The sequence below is a fragment of the Pseudorca crassidens genome, chromosome 1, assembly GCF_039906515.1.
Source record: "Pseudorca crassidens isolate mPseCra1 chromosome 1, mPseCra1.hap1, whole genome shotgun sequence".
NCBI classification, from domain to species: Eukaryota; Metazoa; Chordata; class Mammalia; order Artiodactyla; family Delphinidae; genus Pseudorca; species Pseudorca crassidens.
Window position 1 is genome coordinate 120,713,609 of NC_090296.1, and position 24,783 is coordinate 120,738,391.

General features: G+C 40.1%; 1 protein-coding gene across 17 annotated transcripts in view; it reads left to right on the plus strand.

Annotated features, from left to right (window-relative positions):
- Positions 1-24,783, plus strand: part of NEO1 (neogenin 1) — a 241,339-nt gene that overhangs the window by 207,773 nt on the left and 8,783 nt on the right. For 5 of the 17 annotated variants that reach the window (XM_067752811.1, XM_067752949.1, XM_067752851.1 and 2 more), the window contains exons 16-26: positions 57-152; positions 2,713-2,936; positions 3,017-3,155; positions 5,020-5,127; positions 6,943-7,137; positions 7,828-7,860; positions 10,873-10,941; positions 15,253-15,400; positions 19,863-20,107; positions 20,678-20,770; positions 24,435-24,593. In XM_067752811.1, the coding sequence (XP_067608912.1) occupies positions 57-152; positions 2,713-2,936; positions 3,017-3,155; positions 5,020-5,127; positions 6,943-7,137; positions 7,828-7,860; positions 10,873-10,941; positions 15,253-15,400; positions 19,863-20,107; positions 20,678-20,770; positions 24,435-24,593 (1,509 nt within the window). The remainder of the gene's footprint in view (positions 1-56; positions 153-2,712; positions 2,937-3,016; positions 3,156-5,019; positions 5,128-6,942; positions 7,138-7,827; positions 7,861-10,872; positions 10,942-15,252; positions 15,401-19,862; positions 20,108-20,677; positions 20,771-24,434; positions 24,594-24,783) is intronic. The other 12 variants (XM_067752817.1, XM_067752861.1, XM_067752939.1 and 9 more) reach the window with 10 other exon arrangements.

Genomic DNA, 24,783 nt, shown 5'->3' on the forward strand with positions numbered 1-24,783 from the left:
TTTTAATTCTGTAGTGAGAATTTTTTTAAGTGTTTCCACTTGTTTCTTTCCTTCAGATCCCAGCTCTCACTATGTGATTACCCTGAAAGCATTTAACAATGTGGGTGAAGGTATCCCCCTCTATGAGAGTGCTGTGACCAGACCTCACACAGGTAAGGTACCCTGTCCATCTCTGGTCTTCAGCATTTTTTCCAGCAGCTTAAGTAGAATGTTGGCATGAGGCCTGCCCCATAGGTATCAGTGAAAGGAAAAGAATATGGCAATTTAGGGTACAGGCTTCAAATAGGAAGATAAATGGGCTTTAAACATGGAAAGTTCTATGAATCCCTGTTTTGCTTTTTAGAAAATGTTAACAGTCCTGTCATGTAAACAAATCTATGTAAATGTGTAACACATGTTTTTAATATGTTGGGATCTACAAAGCATAGTCGTGAGAGAATTAAAAACGAATTTTCATCTTTTGGTCATGTGAGTTATAACTAAAATGAGAAAAAAAATGAAAGGATCTCCATATCTCTGAGGAAATATATAGGTTACTGATGGAATAAATGTATATGATTGATGAATCCAACATTTTTTTTATTAGTCACCTGAGTTATTTGGGAAGGTATTTTTCTATGTGCTTTTATGTGCTTTATCTATAGAAAGTATGAAGCCATATGTACTATCTATTTGATCAACTGTGCATTTATTACAAAAGGGACCAAATATTTATTATTTTTCTTTGTAATTTAATCTATTTTATTTAATCTATTTTAATCTAATTCAATCTATTTTATTATTTTTCTTTGTAATTTAATCTATTTAAAATATCTTTAAAAGAATAATGTAAAATTTCTGTAGATTATGTAAAACGTGATTTAGGTTTGAATGAGAAAGTTCATTGAAGTGAATATATTAGAATTGCAAAATTTTCTAAAGGGTACTGAAAACCAAAGAATTTATCACTTTCAGAAATGCTCTTTTCTATTTGTTTCTCAAAATTGTGAATCTGTATTGCCTGCTATGTATTCTGGATACTTTGCTTAATAGTATGGATTTGGCATTATTCGTTTTAAAAAGATAATCTCTGTCCCCTTTTTTTATGCTTTTACTTAAAAACACCAGCACCGTGCTACATATCCTGTCTTCTGCTCCTGTGTGCTTACAGTTTATAAGTTCTCTTAAAAATAGCTTTGGTATTTCAGAAAGGAAAAAGAGTAAGATGAAAAAGAATATTTAAGCCGTTTGCTACTTTCTTAAATCAGTCTATAATAGAAAAAACAAATTCGGAATTATTTTCTTTTATGTGACTTAAAAATATAACATGGCTAGAAATATACAAGGGGAAATGTTCATAAGTCATGTAACCTAGTTATCTTTTCCAAGAGTTGTTACAAATAAGAAAAAAGTTCTCAAAAAAGTCTTGGTGATGTTTGCACCTGAAGGTGCATTTTCTGTAACTAATTGGTATGTGTCCTGATCTTTGAACAAAGCCCTTGATTATAATGTATGCTGTTCCTGTGTTATTTTTAGTCTTCATTGTGTAGGAAATACGCAAATAGAGACTATTTCTTTAGTTTGGCAATTATTCATAAACAAGGCCCACGCCATTTCAGATTTAGGTTATAGAAAGGACTAGTCACCGTAACTATATGGGAAACCCACTTTAAAACCTTCACTTAAAATAGATCAGTGTGTATATACTTAGAAAACTGGCCAAGAGTTGGGAAAGCCCAAATGGATGCTGCTGTATTGCCGTGGGCTCATGGTGCCTTTGTGCTCATTCTGGCCTTTGTTTTGACAATGATGCTTAGAGAATGTGTCTGTTGCATATGGTGTAGGACAGCACATGAGTATAGACTTTCCTTTCTATCAAATAAGTGCTCTGATTTCTAAAGTTCATCAAGGCTGTGTCATTTAGACCTTTAATAACTATGGCATTTCCCATAGCTGATTGGGATTCATCAGAGGGTTGTTCTAAGTCTACTGGAGAAAGTGTGGAAATATTCCTGTGTGGCGTCAGCTTACCTTTCCTCTATGAAGAGTAATGCCCTTGAGTTCCCTTTGCTTTATTTGCATGTGAGCCATATTGCTGCACTTCTTTTAGACCCAGGACATCAGCAGATCTGAACTGGACCCTGCGCCCAATACCAAGGCCAGGCTAAGTTGCTGTTGGCTGATATTCAGGACTCATGTTCCAGAGTAGGGACCCCTACATGTCCAGTGATACCCACTGATAAGCCATGTCCCAAAAATTCATCCATAGTCACTGAAATATTAAAACAGATCATGAGCTTTGTGTTATTTGTTTAGAAAGAATACCCTTGATATTAAAAGCAGTTTTCGTCTTTTAATGATTTTTGGACAGGAGGTAGAATTTTCAAGTAATGTAAAGGAAATTTTTTAGGAAAAAGAAAATTCAAGTTTGAATACATTAATATAATCACTGGATTATCAAATTTTATATACCTGTTCAATATACATACAGAATACAGGAGAAGAAAATAGTTAATTACTGTTTCTCTAGATGCTTTCTTGCAATTTTTTCCTGAAAGAACACAAGTGGAAATATTCTTTTAAATGAATGGTGGTTATCTGTTAACTCCGGATTCTCTTTCTCTTTCTCCATTTCTCACCTTTCATTCCATTATATTACCCTGCATTTCCCTTTTCTTTTATTTTTGTTTATGTTAAAATGGCACTTCCATTTTTTAATTACTTTTTACCCAGACACTTCTGAAGTTGATTTATTTGTTATTAATGCTCCATACACTCCAGTGCCAGATCCTACTCCCATGATGCCACCCGTGGGAGTTCAGGCTTCCATTCTGAGTCATGACACCATAAGGATTACATGGGCAGACAACTCACTGCCCAAACACCAGAAGATTACAGACTCCCGATACTACACAGTCCGATGGAAAACCAACATCCCAGCAAACACCAAGTATAAGGTACTGGCACATTTGTTCTGGTTGAAAACCTAATTCTTGATATTTTCTGACTCTGAAGCTCTTGATTCATATATTTCCAGAATGCTAATGCAACGACTTTGAGTTATTTGGTGACTGGTTTAAAACCAAATACACTCTATGAATTCTCTGTGATGGTGACGAAAGGTCGAAGATCAAGCACATGGAGTATGACAGCACATGGGACCACTTTTGAATCAGGTATGTGTTGTCAGAACTTTGTCACATGGCATTTCTTCTCTTTGCAAGAAGTGAAAGCCAGTGAAAGTCCGTGCTAATGTTGTGCCATATCTCAAGTCATAAGACATCTCATCACCTGTTTTTCCTACCCAAGGAAAGAATTGAGTGCATGAATTGACATATTTACAGAACACAGTGAGCAGCTACAGCTGGAGTTCAGTGTTTGCTTTTTCAGCTGATTAATTATGTTTTTTCGTCGTTGTACAAGAACATTAGCAAATAGGACAATATAATGCAAAGTGTACTAGACTTTAGGAGTCATGAGACTTGAGTTCAATTCCAAGGTCAACCATCTGTTGACTGTGATCATAAGCAAGTCATCCAGCCTCTCTGAATCTATTTCTTCCATCTATAAAAGAGGGGTGATCTCTGCCTTTCCTACTTTATAGGGTCAAATAAAGTACCCTATAAATAAAGTACGTGGGAAATTGTAAAGCACTGTGTAGATGTAAGGAATTACGGTTATTAACCTTGCCTTACTGGGAAATTGAGATAGAAAAGATGAAGTGGGCTGCCCTTCACCAATGCTATGCTTGCTAGAGCCTCAGCACTTTACCAGAGCCTCCCAAGCCTTCCCTAGGAGCTTTCTTGCAAACTGGTTAGTGTCTTATAAAATCTCCCACTGGAGTATTCTTAGGGTTTTTCTCTGTAAGTAAACATGAAAGAAAAAAGACAGCTAAGTAAATCAAGGGGAAAGCAAGCCATCCAATTTTAAGATTTTGCTTGCTTTTTGCTCACTTGTAGACCTACCCTTCTGCCCCTTGTACTTGCCTAGCATGGGGAGGTGTGTAACCGTTGGGAGGCTCTGTCTATTCCACCCTCCTATTTCTTTCTCTCTTTTAAATGAATAATGGAAAAACTAGAGCTATAAAGTCTCCGTAGACTGGGTTTGGCCCTAATGTCTTTTTATCTTCACAGTTGGTTGAATTTCCTGCAGAGAAAAGGGGATAGATTTGGAGAGAAAGAAATATAATGCACAAAAGCTTAAATAGACCTTGAGTTTGCTTTCTTTGCCAGTTTTAAGAGTATCTTTGTGCTTTCATTCCAGCCCATTAGGTAATAAATGATACTCCATCAGGAGTTTGCATTTCACTGGGCTCCCTTCCGTTTTATACTAGGAGAATTCCAGTATTTTAGGAAAAGAAGAGTAAGTTTAAGGATATACTTACTTTGCTCATTTTCCAACTAGTACATTAAAAGTTTTCAGCCATAACATGGAAATACAGATGCACTGTCATTTTTATTTTATTGGTTTTTCTGTTCCATAAACAGCTTTACATTTCAGAGCAATAACCTTCGTATCTTTTCAGCGTAAATTTAACTTAAAAAAAAAACCCCATCAATTTGTAAATCATTTATTCTTTGGGGGAATGGTGGTTTTCAAACACTGTATTTGGTTTAGAGAGCCAACTGTAGGTAGAGAGAAAGTTACTTTATACTTAAAACTATTCTAACAAAACAATCCAAATTGGGGGGAAAATGTCATCTTGGGCACATTATATAACATTTCTCATTTTCAGTCTCCTGATCTATCAAGCAGGGACTACAAATGTCTTTTGATTTCCCTAACTAGCCTGCATATCCCTGACCTCCCCATCTGGATGCCTATACTGTATCCTCATGGTGTGATATTTCCTCTTTGGTACTTTGCATATCCTTCTTTTCATTGGAGCTATTTATAGATAGACAATGAATTCTTTGAAGCCAGGAGGCTTTATCTTTTTTGCCTCTGCCCTTCATTGTGCCTTCTAAATGGAAAGGATTGAGGAAAGGGTGAATTAAATTGAAATGGATGGGAATTACTGAAAGTATTATTATTTTGTAGCTCCTGCTTCTCCACCCAAGGATGTGACAGTTGTGAGTAAAGAGGGAAAACCTAGGACCATAATTGTAAATTGGCAGCCTCCCTCTGAAGCCAATGGCAAAATTACAGGTAAGAGGCCTAAGATGCCTTTGAGTGTGTGACTGTTCCCTGTTCCTGCCTGGCAGAAGCATTCCAGAAGGGTGCCTCCTTGTTAGGAGAAATGGGGGTCTTAAAGCTGCCTTGGCCATTTTATGAGGTATGAGTCGTGATGGTCCTGGAAGGTGGAGCAAGGACGTGCTGTTTAGTGACATAAAAATGATTCACTAGCTGGTTGTTCTGACCCATGTTGCATGAAAGTCTGAAGGTTATGGGTTGTACTAGACAGCCTTTGGTTATAGTGGAACTTATGGACATATTTATTTTCCTCAGGAAAGCTATTCTTCTCTATCTTTGACTAGATGACCAGCTTTGAGATTAAAGACCCTGCCTAATTCTACAGGATAATACCCAATAAATATAAACTCAGTTCTTTTACCCAGAAGCCAAAAAAACCCATTAGGCTTTTAGTTTCTTTTTTCACCCAGAGCTGCTACTTCAGCTTCCCATGCTCTTACAACTAGAGTTAAAAGTCCGAGTTGGCTTAGGCCTTTGAAGGGACCTTGAATTTTTTCAGAACACAGGGCACTATGCCTTCCTTGGCCTTATCAGGGAGGAAAACCTGCCTCTGCTCCAGGTAGGTGTATGCCTCCTGAAGTTTCTTCGTATGAATAAGGCAGCCTAAGGAAACTGAAGGCCTTTCTTAGCATTGTCCTGCCTTGGCTTTCAGGAGGAATCCCTTTCCATAAATCCCAAGTCTTTATGAAATTTTTACTTTAGGTTTTAGAATGTGCCTCTTCCATAAAGGAATTAAGCATGACTTGACATGGATTACATTTTGTTTTGTCTTTAAAGCCAGTAATGATGCAGTGCATTTTTGCATTGTGTAGGTCAGGTAGGCTTGTGATTGTGGTTCTTCCTGCCTCAACCATGGAGATTGAGTGCCCTCTGGTGGATGTATCAGGTGACGTTTCACTGTGACTTCACCCACCCCAAGTTTGGGAGAATTTAGCAGAGGTGGCTGCGCATCTCCTAGGAGTTTTTCTCCTGGGAAATCACATTGGTGAGAGTTAAAACAGCATTGATGGGCTTCCCTGGTGGTGCAGTGGTTAAGAATCCACCTGCCAATGCAGGGGACACAGGTTCAAGCCCTGTGGGAAGCCCTATGGGAAGATCCCATATGCCGCAGAACAGCTAAGCCCGTGCTCCACAACTACTGAGCCTGTGCTCTAGAGCCATGAGCCACAACTACTGAGCCTGCGTGCCACAACTACTGAAGCCCACGCGCCTAGAGCCCGTGCTCCGCAACAAGAGAAGCTACCACAATGAGAAGCCCGCACACCACAACAAAGAGTAGCCTCTGCTTGCCACAAGTAGAGAAAGCCCCACATGCAGCGACGAAGACCCAATGCAGCCAAAAATAAATAAATAAATTTAAAATATATATATATATATATAGCATTGTCAGGCCATTACTAGTTACTAGTTTTCAAAACTGCATTGAGTTAATTGTAGACCCTTGAAGTATAGGATGTTGGAATGATGATTAGGTTATTTTCCTTATATAATTTCCTAGCTTATGAGAATATTTAACCCTATATTTTTATCTTTACTTTTATTACTTCAGCTGCAGATATAGATGGTAACTTACAGTCTGGCACTGTTGAAATTGTGGTTTTATCTATATTATGTTTAGTGTAGCATTTAAAATGCTTTTTACCGTTGCTAATTTAATCTGTAACTAGTTCTCTATTTGTATATGCTGTAACATATATCTTTATTGACTTAACTGATTGCAAAAGAAAAAGCAGGAATAAGATTTCTTTTCCCATTAATTCCTTTGGATAGGTTACATCATATATTACAGTACGGACGTGAATGCAGAGATACACGACTGGGTTATTGAGCCTGTTGTGGGAAACAGGCTGACTCACCAGATACAAGAATTAACACTTGACACACCATACTACTTCAAAATCCAAGCTCGGAACTCAAAGGGCATGGGGCCCATGTCTGAAGCTGTCCAGTTCAGAACACCCAAAGGTAAAGCCTCCCAAACAGAGTGTTTCATTGTGTGTCTCTTGAGTGGGGCTATGCGTGCACATGTCACTTTAGCATGTAGAGACTGTGGATGATACAGGAAGTTCTGATGATGCGCTTATGAGCCACAGTGTGAGCATTAATCTCAAAATGATCCCACCCACTGACTACCAAATCAGTGTTCCCTAGGTTACTGACCTAACCATATAATTTACAGGGGAACTCTTGACTTCAGGCTGTTTGAGGCAGATGAATTGCAGTGATCTAAAAGTTCTTACCAGTCAGATCAGATGGGATTCTCTTGGTTCCCATACAGCGTAGTCGCATGTTTATTGTGATGGATGATTCTCTTTCAACACATGCAGGCTCTTAACCTGAAAGGCTTATTCATGGACCTTTGTAGAGAGAAAGGGTTGAGGCTTTTCTCAAAGGGGGCCCTTTAGAGAAAACTCTAGATAAGAAAGTGAAGGTAAAATATTGAACCAAGTAAGCTTAGGAATAAAAGTCGGGGACTGAGTCTGGAAGTATGGAAACCATACATGGATTTCTTTTCTGTTAGTACGAAAAACAAGACTCAACGTGTTTGGAAGTTTGTGGGTTTTTATTTTTTCCTTTAAAAATTCTGCCTGTCCCATCTTCAAAGCTTGTGATCCTTGCTCTTGTTTTTTTCTTCCCCTGTGCTTGGCCTGTTAGCGGACTCCTCTGATAAAATGGCTAATGATCAAGGTAAATGAGTAGATGGCCTCTCTTTCCTTTCCTCTCTTTTGTGACCTATTATTAGCTTTTTGGTTTTTTGGGGTTTTTTTTTTCCTGAAAATCAGTACCAGTACCATGTGTTAAAAATCGAATATTTATTGGCCAGAGTAGAGTTGAGTCCATGTTTGTGGCACTTGGAGTATCTGAAAAGCTGGGGAATCTATTGATACTTAGGAGCTAAATAGACTGGCAGGAAAAAAACTGAGTCAAACTTCTGCAGCTATAGGAGATTGGCCTTAAGTGTGGGCCAGATTATCATTTGCGGTAAGATACTGAAATTCTGTAACACAGATAGGGATTTGGGACATGATGAGAACAAGCATACCAATTTGTCATATTTGTAGCATCTAGAATTTTATTAGCATCTCTAAGTGAAAAATTTAATCAAATTCAGTGAATACCCTCTTTTCCTCCCCCCAACAGAAAATCTACAAATGTACCCTACTGAATTGTATAATTATCTGTGATAAAATTAGTGGTCTCTGTTCTCTTGTTTTAAGCTTAATTCAGAGCTGTTTTTCCATTTCTTCTCTTAAATATATCTGCTTATTTTAAAAGAGGTTAGAGACAGTTTACAGTGGAAGTTTAGGAAGCTTGGGCCTCAGTGTCACCATTCTTGAAATTGTCAGTGTAGTCTATTCACTGCAATTGCTATGGTGGAGAGGTAACTATACTTTGTGATTTTCATCTCTGGGAAGTCAACTAAAGTAGGTATCTGTTTTCTATACTAAGAGCAGTAAAAGTAAATTTGATGGTTGCTTTTATTCTTTAGGAGTAGTTACTAGAAATACAGAGTCTTTGGATCTTGGTTAGTGGCAAGGAAGATTCAAAATTTGAAGTTTCAAGTTTTAGGGCTTTGGAAATGTGTTTGCATTCAATGAGCCTTTTGTTGTATGTTAGAGAAACTGCAAACATACCTCTGTGTCTGTGTGTGTGTGTCTGTGTGTAAGGCACCCTAATCATGGTAGAACCTTTGACTTAAGCCTGAGAATAGAAAAGTAACTATACTGAATATGCACAGAATATAAATGTGCTCACTGTTCTTCCCTCACTTCACTCCATAAGCCAGGGTGCAATTCTCAGCTACACCACACCTTTGGTAGTTAAAATTCTTTGCCCATATTTATTTTTGGTGTTTGGCTAATCCCTGGAATTTCTCGTTCATAGGTTAAATATGAAGGAAAAATGTTAAGAAATATGGGAATTAAGTCAATCGGTTTCTTGGCAAAGTGTGTTCATTGGCAATTATTTACATAATATGTTACTCTGGATAGCTTGGCTTAAATGTGGGCTACCTGACAAATAAGTACACTTAAATATGAAGAGCCTTACAAGGGCTGTTTCATCTCTGCCAGCTTATCACAGTGAAAAGAAAAACTGGAATCTTGAAATATGGTGTGTGCCATTTGGGAGGAATGACGGCATCAGAAGTAAAGGGATAAAGTAATAAGTATGGACAATGGGAAAGGGTCAAGGACTGTGAGTTAAATTCTAGAATATGCCCTTTTGGATACCCAAGACCTTCTTTGGGGGTTTTGAGCTTCTGGAAACATAGAAAATACTCTTTTCATTTCTAGATTTATTCGTTAAATGAACTCATACAGAAACCTTCAGATTTTAATTTCTTCCATTTCCTCCAAGTCTGATCATTTATAGCAGTACTTGATATTAGCTGTAATGTTTTACAGCAACACGTCTGGTTTATGCATTTCCAGGCAAGCTTTATTTCGTAGAAATAACTCTCATTTATAAGTGTTTTCTGAAGCTTCATGCTCTTTACCTCTGCAAAGGATAAGATTATATTCTTCCCTAAAGATTTATTTAGTAGTTAATATTTATTGAACATTTACTGTGTGTCAGGCAGTATTCAGAATACTTTATAGGATTAAATTTCCATTTAATCCTCACAACCATTTCATGAAGTAGGTACCATTATTATCACTGTTTTACAATGAGGGAACTAAGACCCAAAAATAATAGCTAAGTAACTTGCCAAAAGTCAAACAGTTAGTGCGTGACGGAGCCGGTGTTGCGGTGCAGGCAGTCGGTTACGCACTGTGCTGTATTAACTGTGTGGAACAGCTCTGCTTTGCAGTTCTTGCACGCTTCTTCAAAAGAAGCATGAGACTGCCTTCTGGCCCCAGACTTTGCACTGAGGAATACCTTTGCTTTACTGGGGACGGACTCCTTATATTTGCTTTACAAGGCAGCTTCTTCTATAAATGTGAAGAATAAAATTCAAGACCAAGAATATAAATTTCTAAAAAGCTGATATTTGTGTTTTCTGAGGTCTGCTTATGAGGTGGTCCCAAGCCCAAGGTCAGCAGCCTCACTTGTTATGTTCCATGATGATGGATTAGGAGACAGTGTCCTTCGTGAGCAACTAGAGGGAAGACTTTGGTTTTTTTATCTTTGGATATTTAGGTTGACTGAGCAAGAACTGAGAACCCAGTTTGAACGTCCAGTTGCCTTCCTGCTCCCGTTAGGGTAACTTTATATTTGGAAAGGCAGCTTTATATTTTGAGAAAAGAATCCAAACGCTACTGACACCCACTAGGCCAGATCAACATAGCCGGTCCCTTGGAAGAGTCCATTTCTTTAATGCAGATTAACCTAACTGGTCCCCTTAGTCCCTTTTCCATGAGAAGCTACTTTAGCCATAAGTGCTCTGGGTAGTATTTCAGCAAATGTTTCCTGGGCTAGAGAAACCTTAACAGCAAGGGGCAGCTTTGTTACACCCTAGATACAGCCATGGAACAAGGGTGTCAGACTTTCAGATGCCTTATTGCATAGAAAGCTATACCTTAGTTTGTTTTGCACAAATAGGCTATATTTTCCCATTGTGTGTGTGCTACTTCCTTTTGTCATGGACAGAGTAGACTGAAAATATTTTTTTTTTGGTAGAAAACACTCACTAGCTGTGAAGTAGACTTGTCACACCAATGGACTGGGTTGTTATTGACATGAGTTCTTCTTCTTCAGCCTCAGGGTCTGCAGGGAAAGGAAGCCGTCTGCCAGACCTAGGATCCGACTACAAACCTCCGATGAGCGGTAAAGCCCTTCCTGTGGCTTTTTTGGCCTCCTGTGGGCATGATGCAGTTCTGCTTGAAATCTTGAAATGTTTTCTGTAGCTCCTGTGTGGTGGATTGTAGCATGAACATCCTTTTTATTTAATAGAACTGGCTTTAGGCATTTTCTGGCAAATGTTTGCTGAATTACTATAAACTCATTCATTATAGGATCCAGAAATAAAATTGTTTCCCCACATATCCAGCTTAAAATAATTCTAAACAAACAAGTCTTCCTTTTGCCCACTGCCTCTAGAAAATAATTAGAATCTTGCTTTCAAAAATAAACCCTTTAGTGGATTTAGCTATCATCTAGAACAAGGCAGAGAAATGCTTTGGAATCATTAATTTATCCCCACACTACTTACTGCAATGTTTTTAGTTTGGGAATTCTAAAAAATTATTACCAGTCTCCAAGCCATCCTAAGAGCTGATGCCTTCTAATTACTTAAATGATGACACCTACTTCTCTACTGAACGTCACCATTTGTAAGTTACTTTCACACATGAAATCACATTTGATCCTCATAACACTGTGGTGAGGCAGGGAGAACAAGTATCATTATTCCCATTTTATACATTAAGAGACTCAGCGGAGGGGTAATGTGCCTGGATCCACCCACATATTCTGGAAGTCCTAGAACCAAAACCCAGGTCTTCTGACTTCAGATTGTGCCTTTTCCACTGTCACACACAGCCTGAAAGGCATGGGGTTCTATACCAGATGTGGGAATCCAGGATGGCAAAATGTCCACAAAGGTACTTACTAGAAATGACCCTTACTGTCTCCTCACTTGTAGAGTAATTTTACTCCAATAAAAAAAAAAAAAAAAAGAAACATATGGAAGAGAAAGGAAAAGAGTTTCTAGTTCTCTGGAAACTCCTGATCTAATTGTGGAAACAAAATTATCTCAGTCTCCAGTATCTATTTAAATAAAAAGTGATATTGCCCAGACTTCTGTGAAATCAGCCAGTTCTTAGGAGAGCCAGACAAATTTGCTTGCTTCAAGAAATTTTTAGGCTCTGAGTTCTAGGACTTTATGAGTTTCTCCTCCTGGGATGCATATGTTATATTTATGTGCTGTCCACAGTATAATATTCAAGACTGTGAGAAAAGCAGTTATTTCTTTGTCTTATCTTTCATTTATGCATTCATTCATTTATTCACACATATTTCTAAAGGTTCAGGTTCTATGTAACAGGCTGTAGGAACAGGAGGATTGAGTAACAAACTACCTGATAGAGAAAAGAGAAAGCTTTGTAGAAGAGATGATCTCTGACCCAGATTTTAAAAGGCACAGAGAAGATTGCTAAATGTTGAGGAGGGGGTTGAACATCCTAGGACACAATAAAAGCACGTGTGGAGGCATGGCAGTTTAAAACAGCCTGCTTGGACATGGAGGCAACCTAGGTGTCTGTTGACAGGTGAATGGATAGAGAGGGTGTGGCGCATATGTGCAATGGAATATTATTCAGCCATAAAAAGGAACTAAACTGAGTTATTTGTAGTGAGGTGGATGGACCTAGAGTCTGTCATACAGAGTGAAGTAAGTCAGAAAGAGAAAAGCAAATACCGTGTGCTAACATATATATAGAATCTTAAAAAAAAAAAAATGGTTCTAACAAACCTAAGGGCAGGACAGGAATAAAGACGCAGACGTAGAGAATGGACTTGAGGACATGGGGAGGGGGGTGGATAAGCTGGGACGAAGTGAGGGAGTAGCACTGACATATATACACTACCAAATGTAAAATACCTAGTTAATGGGAAGCAGCTGCATAGCACAGGGAGATCAGCTCGGTGGTTTGTGACCACCTAGAGGGGTGGGAGGGAGACGCCAGAGGGAAGGGATATGGGGATATATGTATATGTATAGCTGATTCACTTCGTTACACAGCAGAAACTAACACAACACTGTAAAGCAAGTACACTCCAATAAAGATGTTAAAAAAAATTTTTTTAAACCTGCTTTCTGCAGGGATCACACTGCCTAGCAACAGGATAGAGAGTCTCGTGTTAGAGAAGGTAGGTTAGAACCAGCCTGTCAAAAGCTCAAGTGCTGATGCTAAGAAATGTGAGCTTCCTCATGTAAGTAACATATGTAAGATGTCTGATACTACTGGTAAACTATGACTTCCATTTATTGAGTATCTACTATTATTACCCTGATGACAGCGGAGAATGAGTTGGGTGTCACGAGTATGAAGTCAGAAAAGAGTGGTTTGGAAGCTGTTGCAATAGTCCAGGTGAGCCTTAATGTCCCTGGTAGGAGGGATGATGCTCCCATTGGCAGCTCATTCTTACTCTATTTTAAAAGGGAGCTTTTGGCCAGCTCAGAAGTTAGAGGTCAACTGCAATTAAATGAGAATTTGTCTCTGTTGAATGCAGGAAAGAACTGCCGCCACCACCTCTGCTTGCCTCCCACACCCCAGCTCCCCAGCCTCTGATTGCAGTGCCTGCCCCACCCAGTAACTCAGCACTGCTGTTAATAAAAGTTTTATGTAAGGCCCTAGTATGGTCTAATTGTATTGGCTTCCAGTTCCATAGTCGTTCCCAAATATAAAAATGTTATTTTATTGAAGGTCAGTGTGTACAATTTAAGTTGTCTATCTGCTGACTTTTTTCTCAGAAATGAAGGATAAAAGTGATTAAAGCAAATGTAGAAGAATAAGCTCTTAAGCTGTCAAAATTATCCCACATTTAGGACTGTGCTTAGTAGCCTATAAAATCATAGAATCAAAAGTGAAAGGTCCGCTAATCCAATCCAGTGTTATGGAAGGGATTCCCACAATAAGTATAGTTTGGATTAGATCGTAAGTTTATAAGCCAGGCTGTATATGAGAATCACTTTAGGAGCTTTTCTAAGAACACGGGTAGGAGGCCATACCTTCATGGTAGGAATTTCTTCCACAACATTCCAGACGGGTAGGATGACTCTTCTTAAGTACTTCTTCTAGTGACTAAATATTTAGTCACTAGCAATAGTTAAGCAAAACAGCTCATCCTGTTAATTGTACAGCTTTGATTGTTAGGGCAATAAGAGAGAGTAACTAGAAGAAAAGATGTCATCTATCCATGATGGTTAGATCTGTGTAGAGGGATTTCCCATATTTTATAATATGAACATGCATAACTTTTATAACGAGGTGGGAAGCAAAGAACTATGTTTCAGAAAATGGAAGAGCAAGACTACAAAAGGCCTTGATAAAAAGCTGAGCCTCATCCTGTGAGCAATGAGGGAACAATAATAGGAAGAAGAAAATCTGTTTCTTCAAGGTCCTAAATGATGTGGCCTCTGCACACCCCTCCAGCCTCACCTTCATCTTTTTTCTGCTCACTTCCTTCTCTCTAACTTTGCATATCTCTCTTTGCTTCAGCAATACTGGCTGCCTTTCTCTTCCTTGAACGTGCCAAGCTCATTCCTGCCATAGGATCCTTCCACTAGCTATTCCCTCTCTATGGAATGTTCTTCCTCCAGGTCTTTGTATGGTGGGATCATTCATGTCATTCAAATCTCAGCCCAAATGCCATCTCCTCAGAGAAGCTTTTCCCATCCATTCAATCTAAAATAGCCACCCAGTCACTCTGTATCATATACCTTCATTTTATTTTTTCATAGCACTTATTACAAACTAATAATTTCTTATTTGTTTATTGTCTGCCCCCACCCCTACCTATCTTTGTTGTTCACTGTTGCATCCTTAGTACCTAGAACAATGCCTGGCTCATAGTAACCACTCAATAAATATTTGTCAAATTAATGCATATGTATATACTTTTTCCTGAAACTGAATAAGAAAATTAACTCTGCATAGACTGTGTATTTATAAAAAGAGAGACGTTATTTTTCAAATAATTTTTTTGTGATGGCAGACATCTATATGTTGGAAAAAACCTTTTGTTTTCTACGAATGTACATTTTTTAAATAGTTTTGCAAGTCAGAAAACTAAAATGATTCACAAATGGTGCTTTATAAAATGAATTTACATACAACATAAGACACCAGGAGACAGACCCCCTTATTTGTCCAAGCATAGTGTTCAGTATAACTTGAGAAACTTTTATTGAACATCAGCTTTGTGCAAGGTACTGTGCATAGGGCAGAAACTCCGCTCTCTAGATTTCATGATCTAGTGGAGATGGCTGTGTTCATGAGGCACTTTTATACAAGGCACGGTGATGACTGTTATCAAGAAGCTCACAGAAGTATCTATACTCACATGACGGTTCTGTAGCCTGATTTTATGCTAGAATTCTCTAACACTAGCAAGCGTACGGTTTTCCCTTTCCAGGCAGTAACAGCCCTCATGGAAGCCCCACCTCTCCTCTAGACAGTAACATGCTGCTGGTCATCATCGTTTCCGTTGGCGTCATCACCATCGTGGTGGTCGTGATCATCGCTGTCTTTTGCACCAGGCGTACCACTTCTCACCAGAAAAAGTAAGGAGCCCCAGTTGTAGCCCATACATTTTTTTGTATGTATTCTTTTGCTTCTATGTGACTTCTGTATCTGGAGTTGTACACAGAGTTAAAACATAAAATATGTGAAAAACGATGTTTTAAATATTTTTAAAGGAAATGCAGAATGGTTCCTCTTATTAAGTGTGTGTCATTCAGGGTCCTGGCAGGAAAGAGGTGGCACACTGAAAGGGGGTGAAGGAGGCTTTAATGAAGGGACCATTTACAATGTCCTAGGTGGGGTTAGCGTTAGGCAGCAGTGTTCAAGGGCCAGCAGCAGTGATAGGCCACTGTCACCCTTAAAAGGGTGAGGGTTTTTTCTGATGAAGAGAGAGCTGTTTTCAGGGATCTGAAGCAGCAGGAGAGGGCTTGCAACAGGAACCGTGTGGGGTGGTAGGACTGTAACTACCGCCAACCTCTAGCCCAGCAGTGAGGGGGCAGGAGAGAAAATGCCTCCTACCTTCCAGTGTCTTGCCTGTGCATTCTACCTTCCAAACCAGCTGGAAGCCAGGGACAGAGTTACCTTGTAGATGTAGTTCATTTAACTCAACCTCTCAAGTCACAGAGCCAAGTAGACAATCGATCTGGAGAGGAAAGTGGACAATGTCCAGCCTTGTTGGGGGCCCCTTTGGAAGACTGTCTCTGTGCACACAGTGAACCAGATGCACAGGAGTTTGTGGAATTTCATGGCACAAATGTCAGCTGAGATGGACGGAGACCATAGACCATAGACTCTAAATCTAAGCTTAAGAGTATTTTTAAAGAAGTGCTACCAAGTGTAGAAGTTGAGGTTGGGACTGCAGGAGCTGGGGTGGGGGGAATGCGGTGGAGAGATGTATTGATTAAACGAACGAGAAAGGATTACTTATAATCAGCATATCACATTAGCAGAGAGGTCAGGTGGCTGCTAGCTCTGAACTCCTCTGGGATTTTGAGGCTTGCGGCTAATTGTCTAGAGGAGATAGCAAGGTGATTCCATAATATGGTGCTTGATAACAGCCTGCACTCCGGAACCTGAGAGAATCCTTGACCCTAGGTCATATTCTACTCCTATCTCTGGCCAGCAAGACAGATGCCATAAAAAAGGAGATTCTTGAGTTACCCCTAATAGCAAAAACACAGTATGGGTAACAGAACAACTTTAGTTGCAGTATCCTAAAGGATCGTAAGATGGAGGTATTGCTCCATAAAGAGAAAAGAGAAATTCACGTCTGTGTAATTATCATCAGACCTGGTCTGCCCAAGGCAAGGATGCGAGGATTTAATAACAATAAATCTGTTTGTTTTCAAAATAGAGGGCAAGTACAAGCTACCATCTAACTGCTACTAGTAATGGCTTTATGTCATTTTCTGTAGGTTCTGTGATGTTTTTAATCATTCTTTTGCCGAAATAAAATAGCTTTCTGTAGCTCACCTTCATCATGTTTCCAAGAGGATGGGGGCTCTCTTTATAAGCCTCTTGATGGCTGCCTCTTACAGCTTTCCCTACCTACCTTTGACTGTAGAAAACTGTTTCTCTTTAAAACCTCAGAGATTACACTTTTCTATGCTACAACTTTTCTATAAGCTTCTTTTTCAGCATTTCCCATTTATCTCTATGAACTTGATTTTGCATCTAGTTTTAGACATCTTGAGATCTTTATTTAAAAGAATCTGGAAAAACAAAATGACAAAATTCCTTAATGTTTGGGGCGATTTAAAATTCAAAGTAAATAAAAAATAAAGTACTTAGTCTTCATATTGAGAGGTGGGAAAATGAGTTCGTAATAGGCTCCGTACTCTGTATTTGCATCTGCAAGTCCTATAATTTGCGTCCCTTTGGCTAAAAGAATTGTATCAAGTCTTCATAGAGCTTTCCCCTCCTCCTCCCCCAGTGATCTGCTTTCCAAGTGTTCCATTGACCATCGAAAATATGTGAGCTTTTCTCAGTACTTTTCTTCCTCTTTAATACCTGAGACACCTCCCATTTCAATTGTAGCTGTTTATAGACTCTTACAACCTCAAAGCTGACAGAGTATTTAGAGTCTAGCCCCTTGTAGTTTCTCAGCACATCCCTCTATAGCCCCCTCGCTCTCAAAAGATGAGAACTACCTCAGTGTGCCGCCATCAAATCTGAAAACCTTTCCATGTCGGGAATAATCATTTTCTCCCCCTTCCTCCTGTCGGAGACCAGTTCTCCACTTACCGTCTGGATCCCAGCGTCTCCTGCTTTCTAAGACCTTGTACTGGTGGTTGTCCCTTTCTCCAGCACAGCTAACCTCTCACTCTCTGTTGGCTCTGCCCCTTCAGCATGTAAGTGTGCTCAAACTTCTTCTATCTTAAGAAATAATTATAACCCTTCCTCTGTTGCATGGTCCTTACCACCAACCACTTACAAATCTCTGTCTTTCCCTTCACCACAAATTTCTTGAATACTTGTCTACACTCACTTGTCCATTTTTTCACTGCCCATTCATGCTTCAGTCCTTTTCTAATCCAAATTTTGCCCCTACTGCTTCAGCAGAATTGCTTTTGCTGAGGTCACCAGTGACTTCCATATTGCTAAAGCCAAAGGAAATTTTTCAGTCCTTATCTTAATCTCTCCCCACTTAACACAGTCAACTACTCCTTCCTTCTTGAAACATTCTCTTGTATTCCGTGATCGTGTGTTCATTTTCGCAGCCTCTCCAATCTACTCAGCCATCAAATACAGACATTCCTCAGGGCCTGGTCCTAGAATTACTCTCTTCTCCTTCTACACTCTCTCCTAGTGATACTTGCTCCTTTGGCTTCATTTACTTCTGAATTTCAGCTACTCCCATATTCCTCTCTCTAGCCAAGGCCTCTCTCTTCTGAGTCTCAGGCTTGCCTCAGTCTCAGAACCAATTACCTGTTTTATGTTTCATCTGTAGTGTCTCAGAGCCACTTAGCATGTCCAAAACAATTTATAATCTTTTCTGTCAAACCTGCTTCTCCCCAGTGTTAGTAAATGGCTTAAGCCAGAGACCTCGGCATAATCCTTTATTCCTCTTGTTTCTTTATTCCTATCCTTTCCCACATCCATTTCTTCACCGAGTCTTGTCATTTTGGGCTCCTAAATAACTGCCAGATCTCTCTTTCCTCCATCCTCACTGTCCCAGGCCACCGTCAGTCATGGCTGAGATTATTGCAGTTGCATCCTAACTGCCCTCCTGTTTTGTCCCCTACCCCTCAAATCCATCCTTCACATCCCAGTTGGTTTAAATTTTTAACTCAGAGTTCATCTCCTTACTCTCCTGCTTAAAACCATTTAGGGGTTTCTCTTTACTCATAGAGGGAACTGCAGACTCTTGGCGTGGCTCTAAAAGCCCTTTATGATCTAATCCCTGCCCATCTTGCCAGCATCATTTCATATCATTCTCCCTATGGTTCATAGGCTGCCACCACTCAGGACTTTTTACAGTTCTTCTAACACACCAGGCTGTTGCTCTGTGCTTCAGGGCTCTGACATAATCTGATTTTACCACCTGGAATGCACCTTCTGCCCTGTCCCATTTAGGTCTTAGCTTAAATGTCACTTTTTCCATCACATTTTTCCTGTCTACTGTATGTCCAGCTATTAAGAGGTTACTATAACACTTGGCATTTCATTAAGCTCAGAACATTTAAAAATAATAGTTCAGGGCTTCCCAGGTGGCGCAGTGGTTGAGAGTCCGCTTGCCGATGCAGGGGATGGGGGTTTGTGCCCCGGTCCGGGAGGATCCCACATGCCGCGGAGCGGCTGGGCCCGTGAGCCACGGCTGCTGAGCCTGTGCGTCCGGAGCCTGTGCTCCGCAACAGGAGAGGCCACAACAGTGAGAGGCCCACGTACCGCAAAAAAAAGAAAAAAAAAAGTTCAGTGTCTGTCTTCCTCACTTGGCCAGAAGTGCTGAGGGTACAGCAATCCAGCATAGGACCTGACATACAGTAGGTACCTAATAAATGCTTATTGAGTTGGGTGAGTGACTTAATGGAGAAACTAAGGCACAGAAAAGTCGACACTGTCATCCCCATTCTTGACTTAACCCAGTGGTGGTCCTAGTTTGAGTTACCTAAAATGGAGTTTCCTTCCTCCTTTATAAGCAGACTCTATGTCTACTCCATTGTTATATTTCTGGTTAACGGTGTCCTTTCTCTATTGATTGGAAACTTGGGGAGAAACCTTTTGCTTTAGAGATTATTTGATTCAAAAATGCTGTCTAATCTGCTTATACTCAAAAAGTCACAAGGCAATATTCAAATATGCCCATGTACATACCTCTAAATAATGTGGACAAAGCAGTGATACACTTACTCTTCCCAGAAGGAAACTTCTTGACTCTGTTTTTCTTGTTTGTTTCTGATTTTGCCTGAAGCATCTCTCAGAAGGGAAGTTTTAATCATGGAAACCTTTTGACTAATAATATTCAAGAGTTACTTTTAAAAATCCTCTTAATTTTGTACCTAGGAAACGAGCTGCTTGCAAATCAGTGAATGGCTCCCACAAGTACAAAGGGAACTCCAAGGATGTCAAACCCCCAGACCTCTGGATCCATCATGAGAGACTGGAGCTGAAACCCATTGATAAGTCTCCAGACCCAAACCCCATCATGACGGATACTCCAATTCCTCGTAACTCTCAAGATATCACACCGGTTGACAATTCCATGGACAGCAACATCCATCAAAGGCGGAATTCATATAGAGGTGCAGGTTTTTCCCAAATGTTTGGAGACTATTTTCATTGAAACCATTTTCCATTTTGTAAGGTTGCCTTAATTTGGTGATTCCTATACGAGGTTAGGTTTAAAGAAATGTGTGTTACAGGATCAACCTCTGATGAAGAATAGCTAGCTTGTTAGGGGGGAGAGGTTCTATACCCAGATGAGACAGCCTTCTAGCTCTGTTAGGTCTCTCATCGTGTTCACCAACCTGACACTCAAGCATTTGAGACAACGTAGCCTATGTCTGTGCATTTCATTCCATCCTTTCAGTGGGGCCCCAGCTCTCATTGTGGTGATCAGCATGTTCTTGGTCTGGCTGCTCTCCCTCACAGACCTGCAGTGAAGCATGGTAGGCAGCGTTGTGTCAACTGAGTTGACTCAACAGGGACTCCTGTAATGCACTAATGGTCATTTTCCTCTTTATTTCACTTCCTGCAGAACCACCTTGTCCCATTGTTGTTTGTGAGTCCTGAATCCCCCACTTGAAATATTTTACTGCTGAGGCTGCTCATTGGCCTAGGGCACATGTTTGTAACCAGCCTCCATATTTGATGTCTAGGGCATGAATCAGAGGACAGCATGTCTACACTGGCTGGAAGGCGGGGAATGAGACCAAAAATGATGATGCCCTTTGACTCCCAGCCACCCCAGCGTAAGTTAAAAGCTTCTCTTTTCCCGAGGGCTGCCAATCTATTCAGTCATGTTGGGGAACAACTATCAGTGATCTCTTTGACTTCACTTCATCCTAACACAAAAAATAATCTACCAAAGCTTTGGCACCATGAGGGAATAAGTATCAAGCATTTGCCATATTTTGCAATTAATATTTATTCTTGCAAGTAGCTCCTTTAATTTCAGTGCAAATAAGCTAAGAAGCCAATTTCCACAAGTCTCCCAGGCATTAGGGAAGTGACCAGTCTCTTTAAAAGTACATCGAGTCTCTGCAGGAGAGATGGGGCTGAAGATGGCTAGATGTCACAGTATTCCTTAGGCTTCCCGATACATAATCAGTGTTGATAGGCACCTGCGGAATTTTTTTTTAGTTAATAGACGTTATATTTTAGAGGAGTTTTAGGTGGACAGCATGGAATATTTTTCAACCTTATCTGACCCATGCTTCACTTTGATAAGCATGAAAATTGCCCAGCCTCCTTTAATAATATTTGAAACTCAAAATAAGTTAACTGTCACGATTAAAAAACCAAAAAGCAATGGGACAGACCAATTATATTTTTAAACTAGTGTTTCTTCTCCCTTGTTACTGTTTTCAAGGTGGGGAAGCCTTTCAGATTAGCTGGCACAATGGGACTTGCGGTTGAGGGTCCTCTGTGCCATTCTAGAGAGATAAGAAGCCACTTGCCTACCAATATCAAGTTTAAAAAACTATTTGATCTTGAAGTTATTTGCTCTGGACTGAACAGTAGGTTAGTAAACATTAACACTGTCAGGTGCCTAGATTCAAATCCTGAAAGATCACTTTTTAATTTAACCTAAATGAGCTTTTGGATTTTTATTCATTTCTTAAAAGATGTCCCATTTCAGAACTATTAGCCATCCCTGTTAACAAGCGACAGAGATTTTAAATAATCACAGATATCCTACACACAGAAGATGGTACCATATACTTGGAAACTGGTGGAATCCCTGAGAGTGTAAACGTCTGCACACACGCTGTCACTTGCACGAGATTCTAAAAATCAGCTTTGAAAGGGAAAGGGCCCATTTGCTAACAGGTCATTTCTGCACAAAGTAGTTTTTGCTTAGGGTCCACGATAAAAAAAAAAGAGGGGCCTGTACTTCGAAGTGTGCAAGGAAAACCGGTTTCCCTCTCATCAGAGGTACCCTGGACGGGGTCCCCAGGTTTAGAAGTGTCCAAAAAGAGTAAATTATTCCATTCCAGTTGCTTTTGATTTATAAGAAGATGGTAGCTTGACTACTTACTTGTTTGTTTTATATAAGACTTTTTAGTTCTTGCCTGAACTGGCTTATTTTTAAAACTTGTAAAATTTGACTAACCCTATTCCTAGATTTGTTATTTTTAAATGTTACACAGAAAAGATGTGCTGTACTAGTTGACAGCATTCCTGTTTTTTTTCTTTTTTTGGTGGTGGGAAGGAGTATGCATAAAGGTACAGTATTACTTAATTTGTGCCTCAGCAGTTGGGTGGGTGAGTGGATCCTTTAATTCAAGAATCTGAAACCCAAATTTACTTGTGATGTACTTGTGATCTTCAGGTTTAGAGATATGCTTTTCCCCACGTGGCTTCAATCCTTTTTCACAAGCTGGGATTCCCTGGAGTCCGCATCCCCCATCCACCTACCATGGCTTTAAATGTCTGAGCACTGTTGAGAAAGGCTTGGTGGTGTCAGGATGAGGTTCCATCAAAGGCCTTGCACCAGAAGCTTTGGATTCTGATTCAGCTCATAGCTAATGATTGCCACCTGTATTCGAGACAGACACTTTCACATTTTTAATTTGGAAAAACTGGCAATGCCTTAAAGTCAACTTTGTTTTTCTTTTGTGAGCGTTCTCTGTACCTAAAACACTTTCAAGTTGCACTTCCTAGATAAAAATCAGGAGGCTTTTTCCCTCACCCTAGCCTTAATTCTGGAAAACATTGATTCTGAAACACCCTACTTCTGAAAACTACCTGTCTTCCCCTGGAGGAGGTGCTGACTGCCAAGCTGCCCTAAGACCTCTGCTCAGCCAGATTTTCCAAGTTGTATTTTATTCCAAGGGACCACCTGCAGCTTCTGATCCCTGAGGGCAGGGAAAGCCCCTGATTAGTTTCCCAGGCCTTGAGGGGGGAGGGGCAGCACTGCTCCAGGATCCCTGGCTGGTTGTGCCACCTGCTTGTTTGCATGTGGCAAAGAGAAAGATGCAGAATAAAGGCCTCAATTTTTTTTTTTTTTTTTTTTGCGGTATGCGGGCCTCTCACTGTTGTGGCCTCTCCCGTTGCGGAGCACAGGCGCCGGACGCACAGGCTCAGCGGCCAGGGCTCACAGGCCCAGCCGCTCCACGGCATGTGGGATCCTCCTGGACCAGGGCACAAAGCCACGTTCCCCTGCATCGGCAGGCGGACTCTCAACCACTGCGCCACCAGGGAAGCCCAAGGCCTCTATTTTATTGACTGGGATTTTCTTCACCAGTCATGTTGAGTGGCTCCCCAAAGATCTAGGGAGATTCTTGGTGACAAGGCATTTTAAGAGACTCCAAAGGCAAATTAAGTTTTATCACAAAGTTTGTGAAGTCCTTGCCTAAAGGGAAGAATAAAAAGATCCCATGTGTTCCTAGCCAACCCTGCCTGTTTACCTGTTTGGGGGATTTAGAGCTGGTTATCTTGATGTTAAACATTCTGCTTCTCCAGCTACTCTACAGGAGTACCTAAGAAAAGTTTATATCCCAACTGGGCTTCTGATTTTGTTTGTTTGCATCTCTGGGATTGATAATGAAGCCTCATTAAAGAAGCACTTTGTCTTCATAGAAAGTTGTATGTGGAACATCTGTGTGAAAATTTGGATTTGTTTGCTAAATGCAGCAAATTGAATTCCTTAGCCAGTGTGGGAAGGAAAGAGGCAATTTAGGAAAAATCCGTTTATTTTTTAATATGTGAATGGATGTGGCTGAGCTCCCAGACTGGAAGCAGGAAGAGATGGTGCCCTAGGCCTGTGTTTCATGCTTTTAGTACTAGATTGTAACGTAAGAATTCAGTTCCACTTGCATTCCTTTTAAGATGAAAGCTGATTAAACAGCTACTTATTCATTCAGCCTAAATACCTATTTCATGCTTCATTCAGCAAGTAAGAAAAGACAGAATGAATTAGGAATATACTCAAAGGAAAAGGGACTTCTATCTTTTTAAGCAAGAGAAAAAAATAATAGATACCCAAACCACCATTTGTTTGCTTATGGATTTATATTTTATGACATATTCAAGGAGATATTTTTAATAACTCCTGTAATCCATATTTATTGTAGAAGAATTGGAAAATAAAGATAAACCAAAAGAAATTTTTTTTTTAATTCTTCACCACTCTTCCCCACAAGATAATCACTGTTAACATTTTAGTAAAAATCATCAGGGTTTTTTCTTTCTGTGTTATATCTAGAGACATATGCATAGGAGTGTGTTGATTTTTTAAAGCAAGTATAAAACCCATGGCTACTTGTCCAAATTCAGCCATCTGCCACCAAAAAGCCAAGGAAGTGGTCGTACGATATGGGAGGGGGGCGCGGGGTAACTGCTCTTGAACTGTGATATGTGTGTGTCTGTGCAAGCATGTTAAGCATTTCTCTGTCTTGTGTTCATTCACAGCTGTGATTAGTGCCCATCCCATCCATTCCCTCGATAACCCTCACCATCATTTCCACTCCAGCAGCCTCGCTTCTCCAGCTCGCAGTCATCTCTACCACCCGGGCAGCTCATGGCCCATTGGCACATCCATGTCCCTTTCAGACAGGGCCAATTCCACAGGTGAGAGATGAGGATGGAGCCCCAGGTGGAAAGCATTCCAAAAAGCATTGGCAGTCTGCAATGGGGAGGACTTGCCCTGCTTAGAACGATTTGGATTTTTTTTTCAGTGTTATTTGTTTATCATAACGTTTCTGTTACTGACTCAAATTTGTTTCTATAAAATTCAGTCCATTTTTTTCCCCTATGTTTT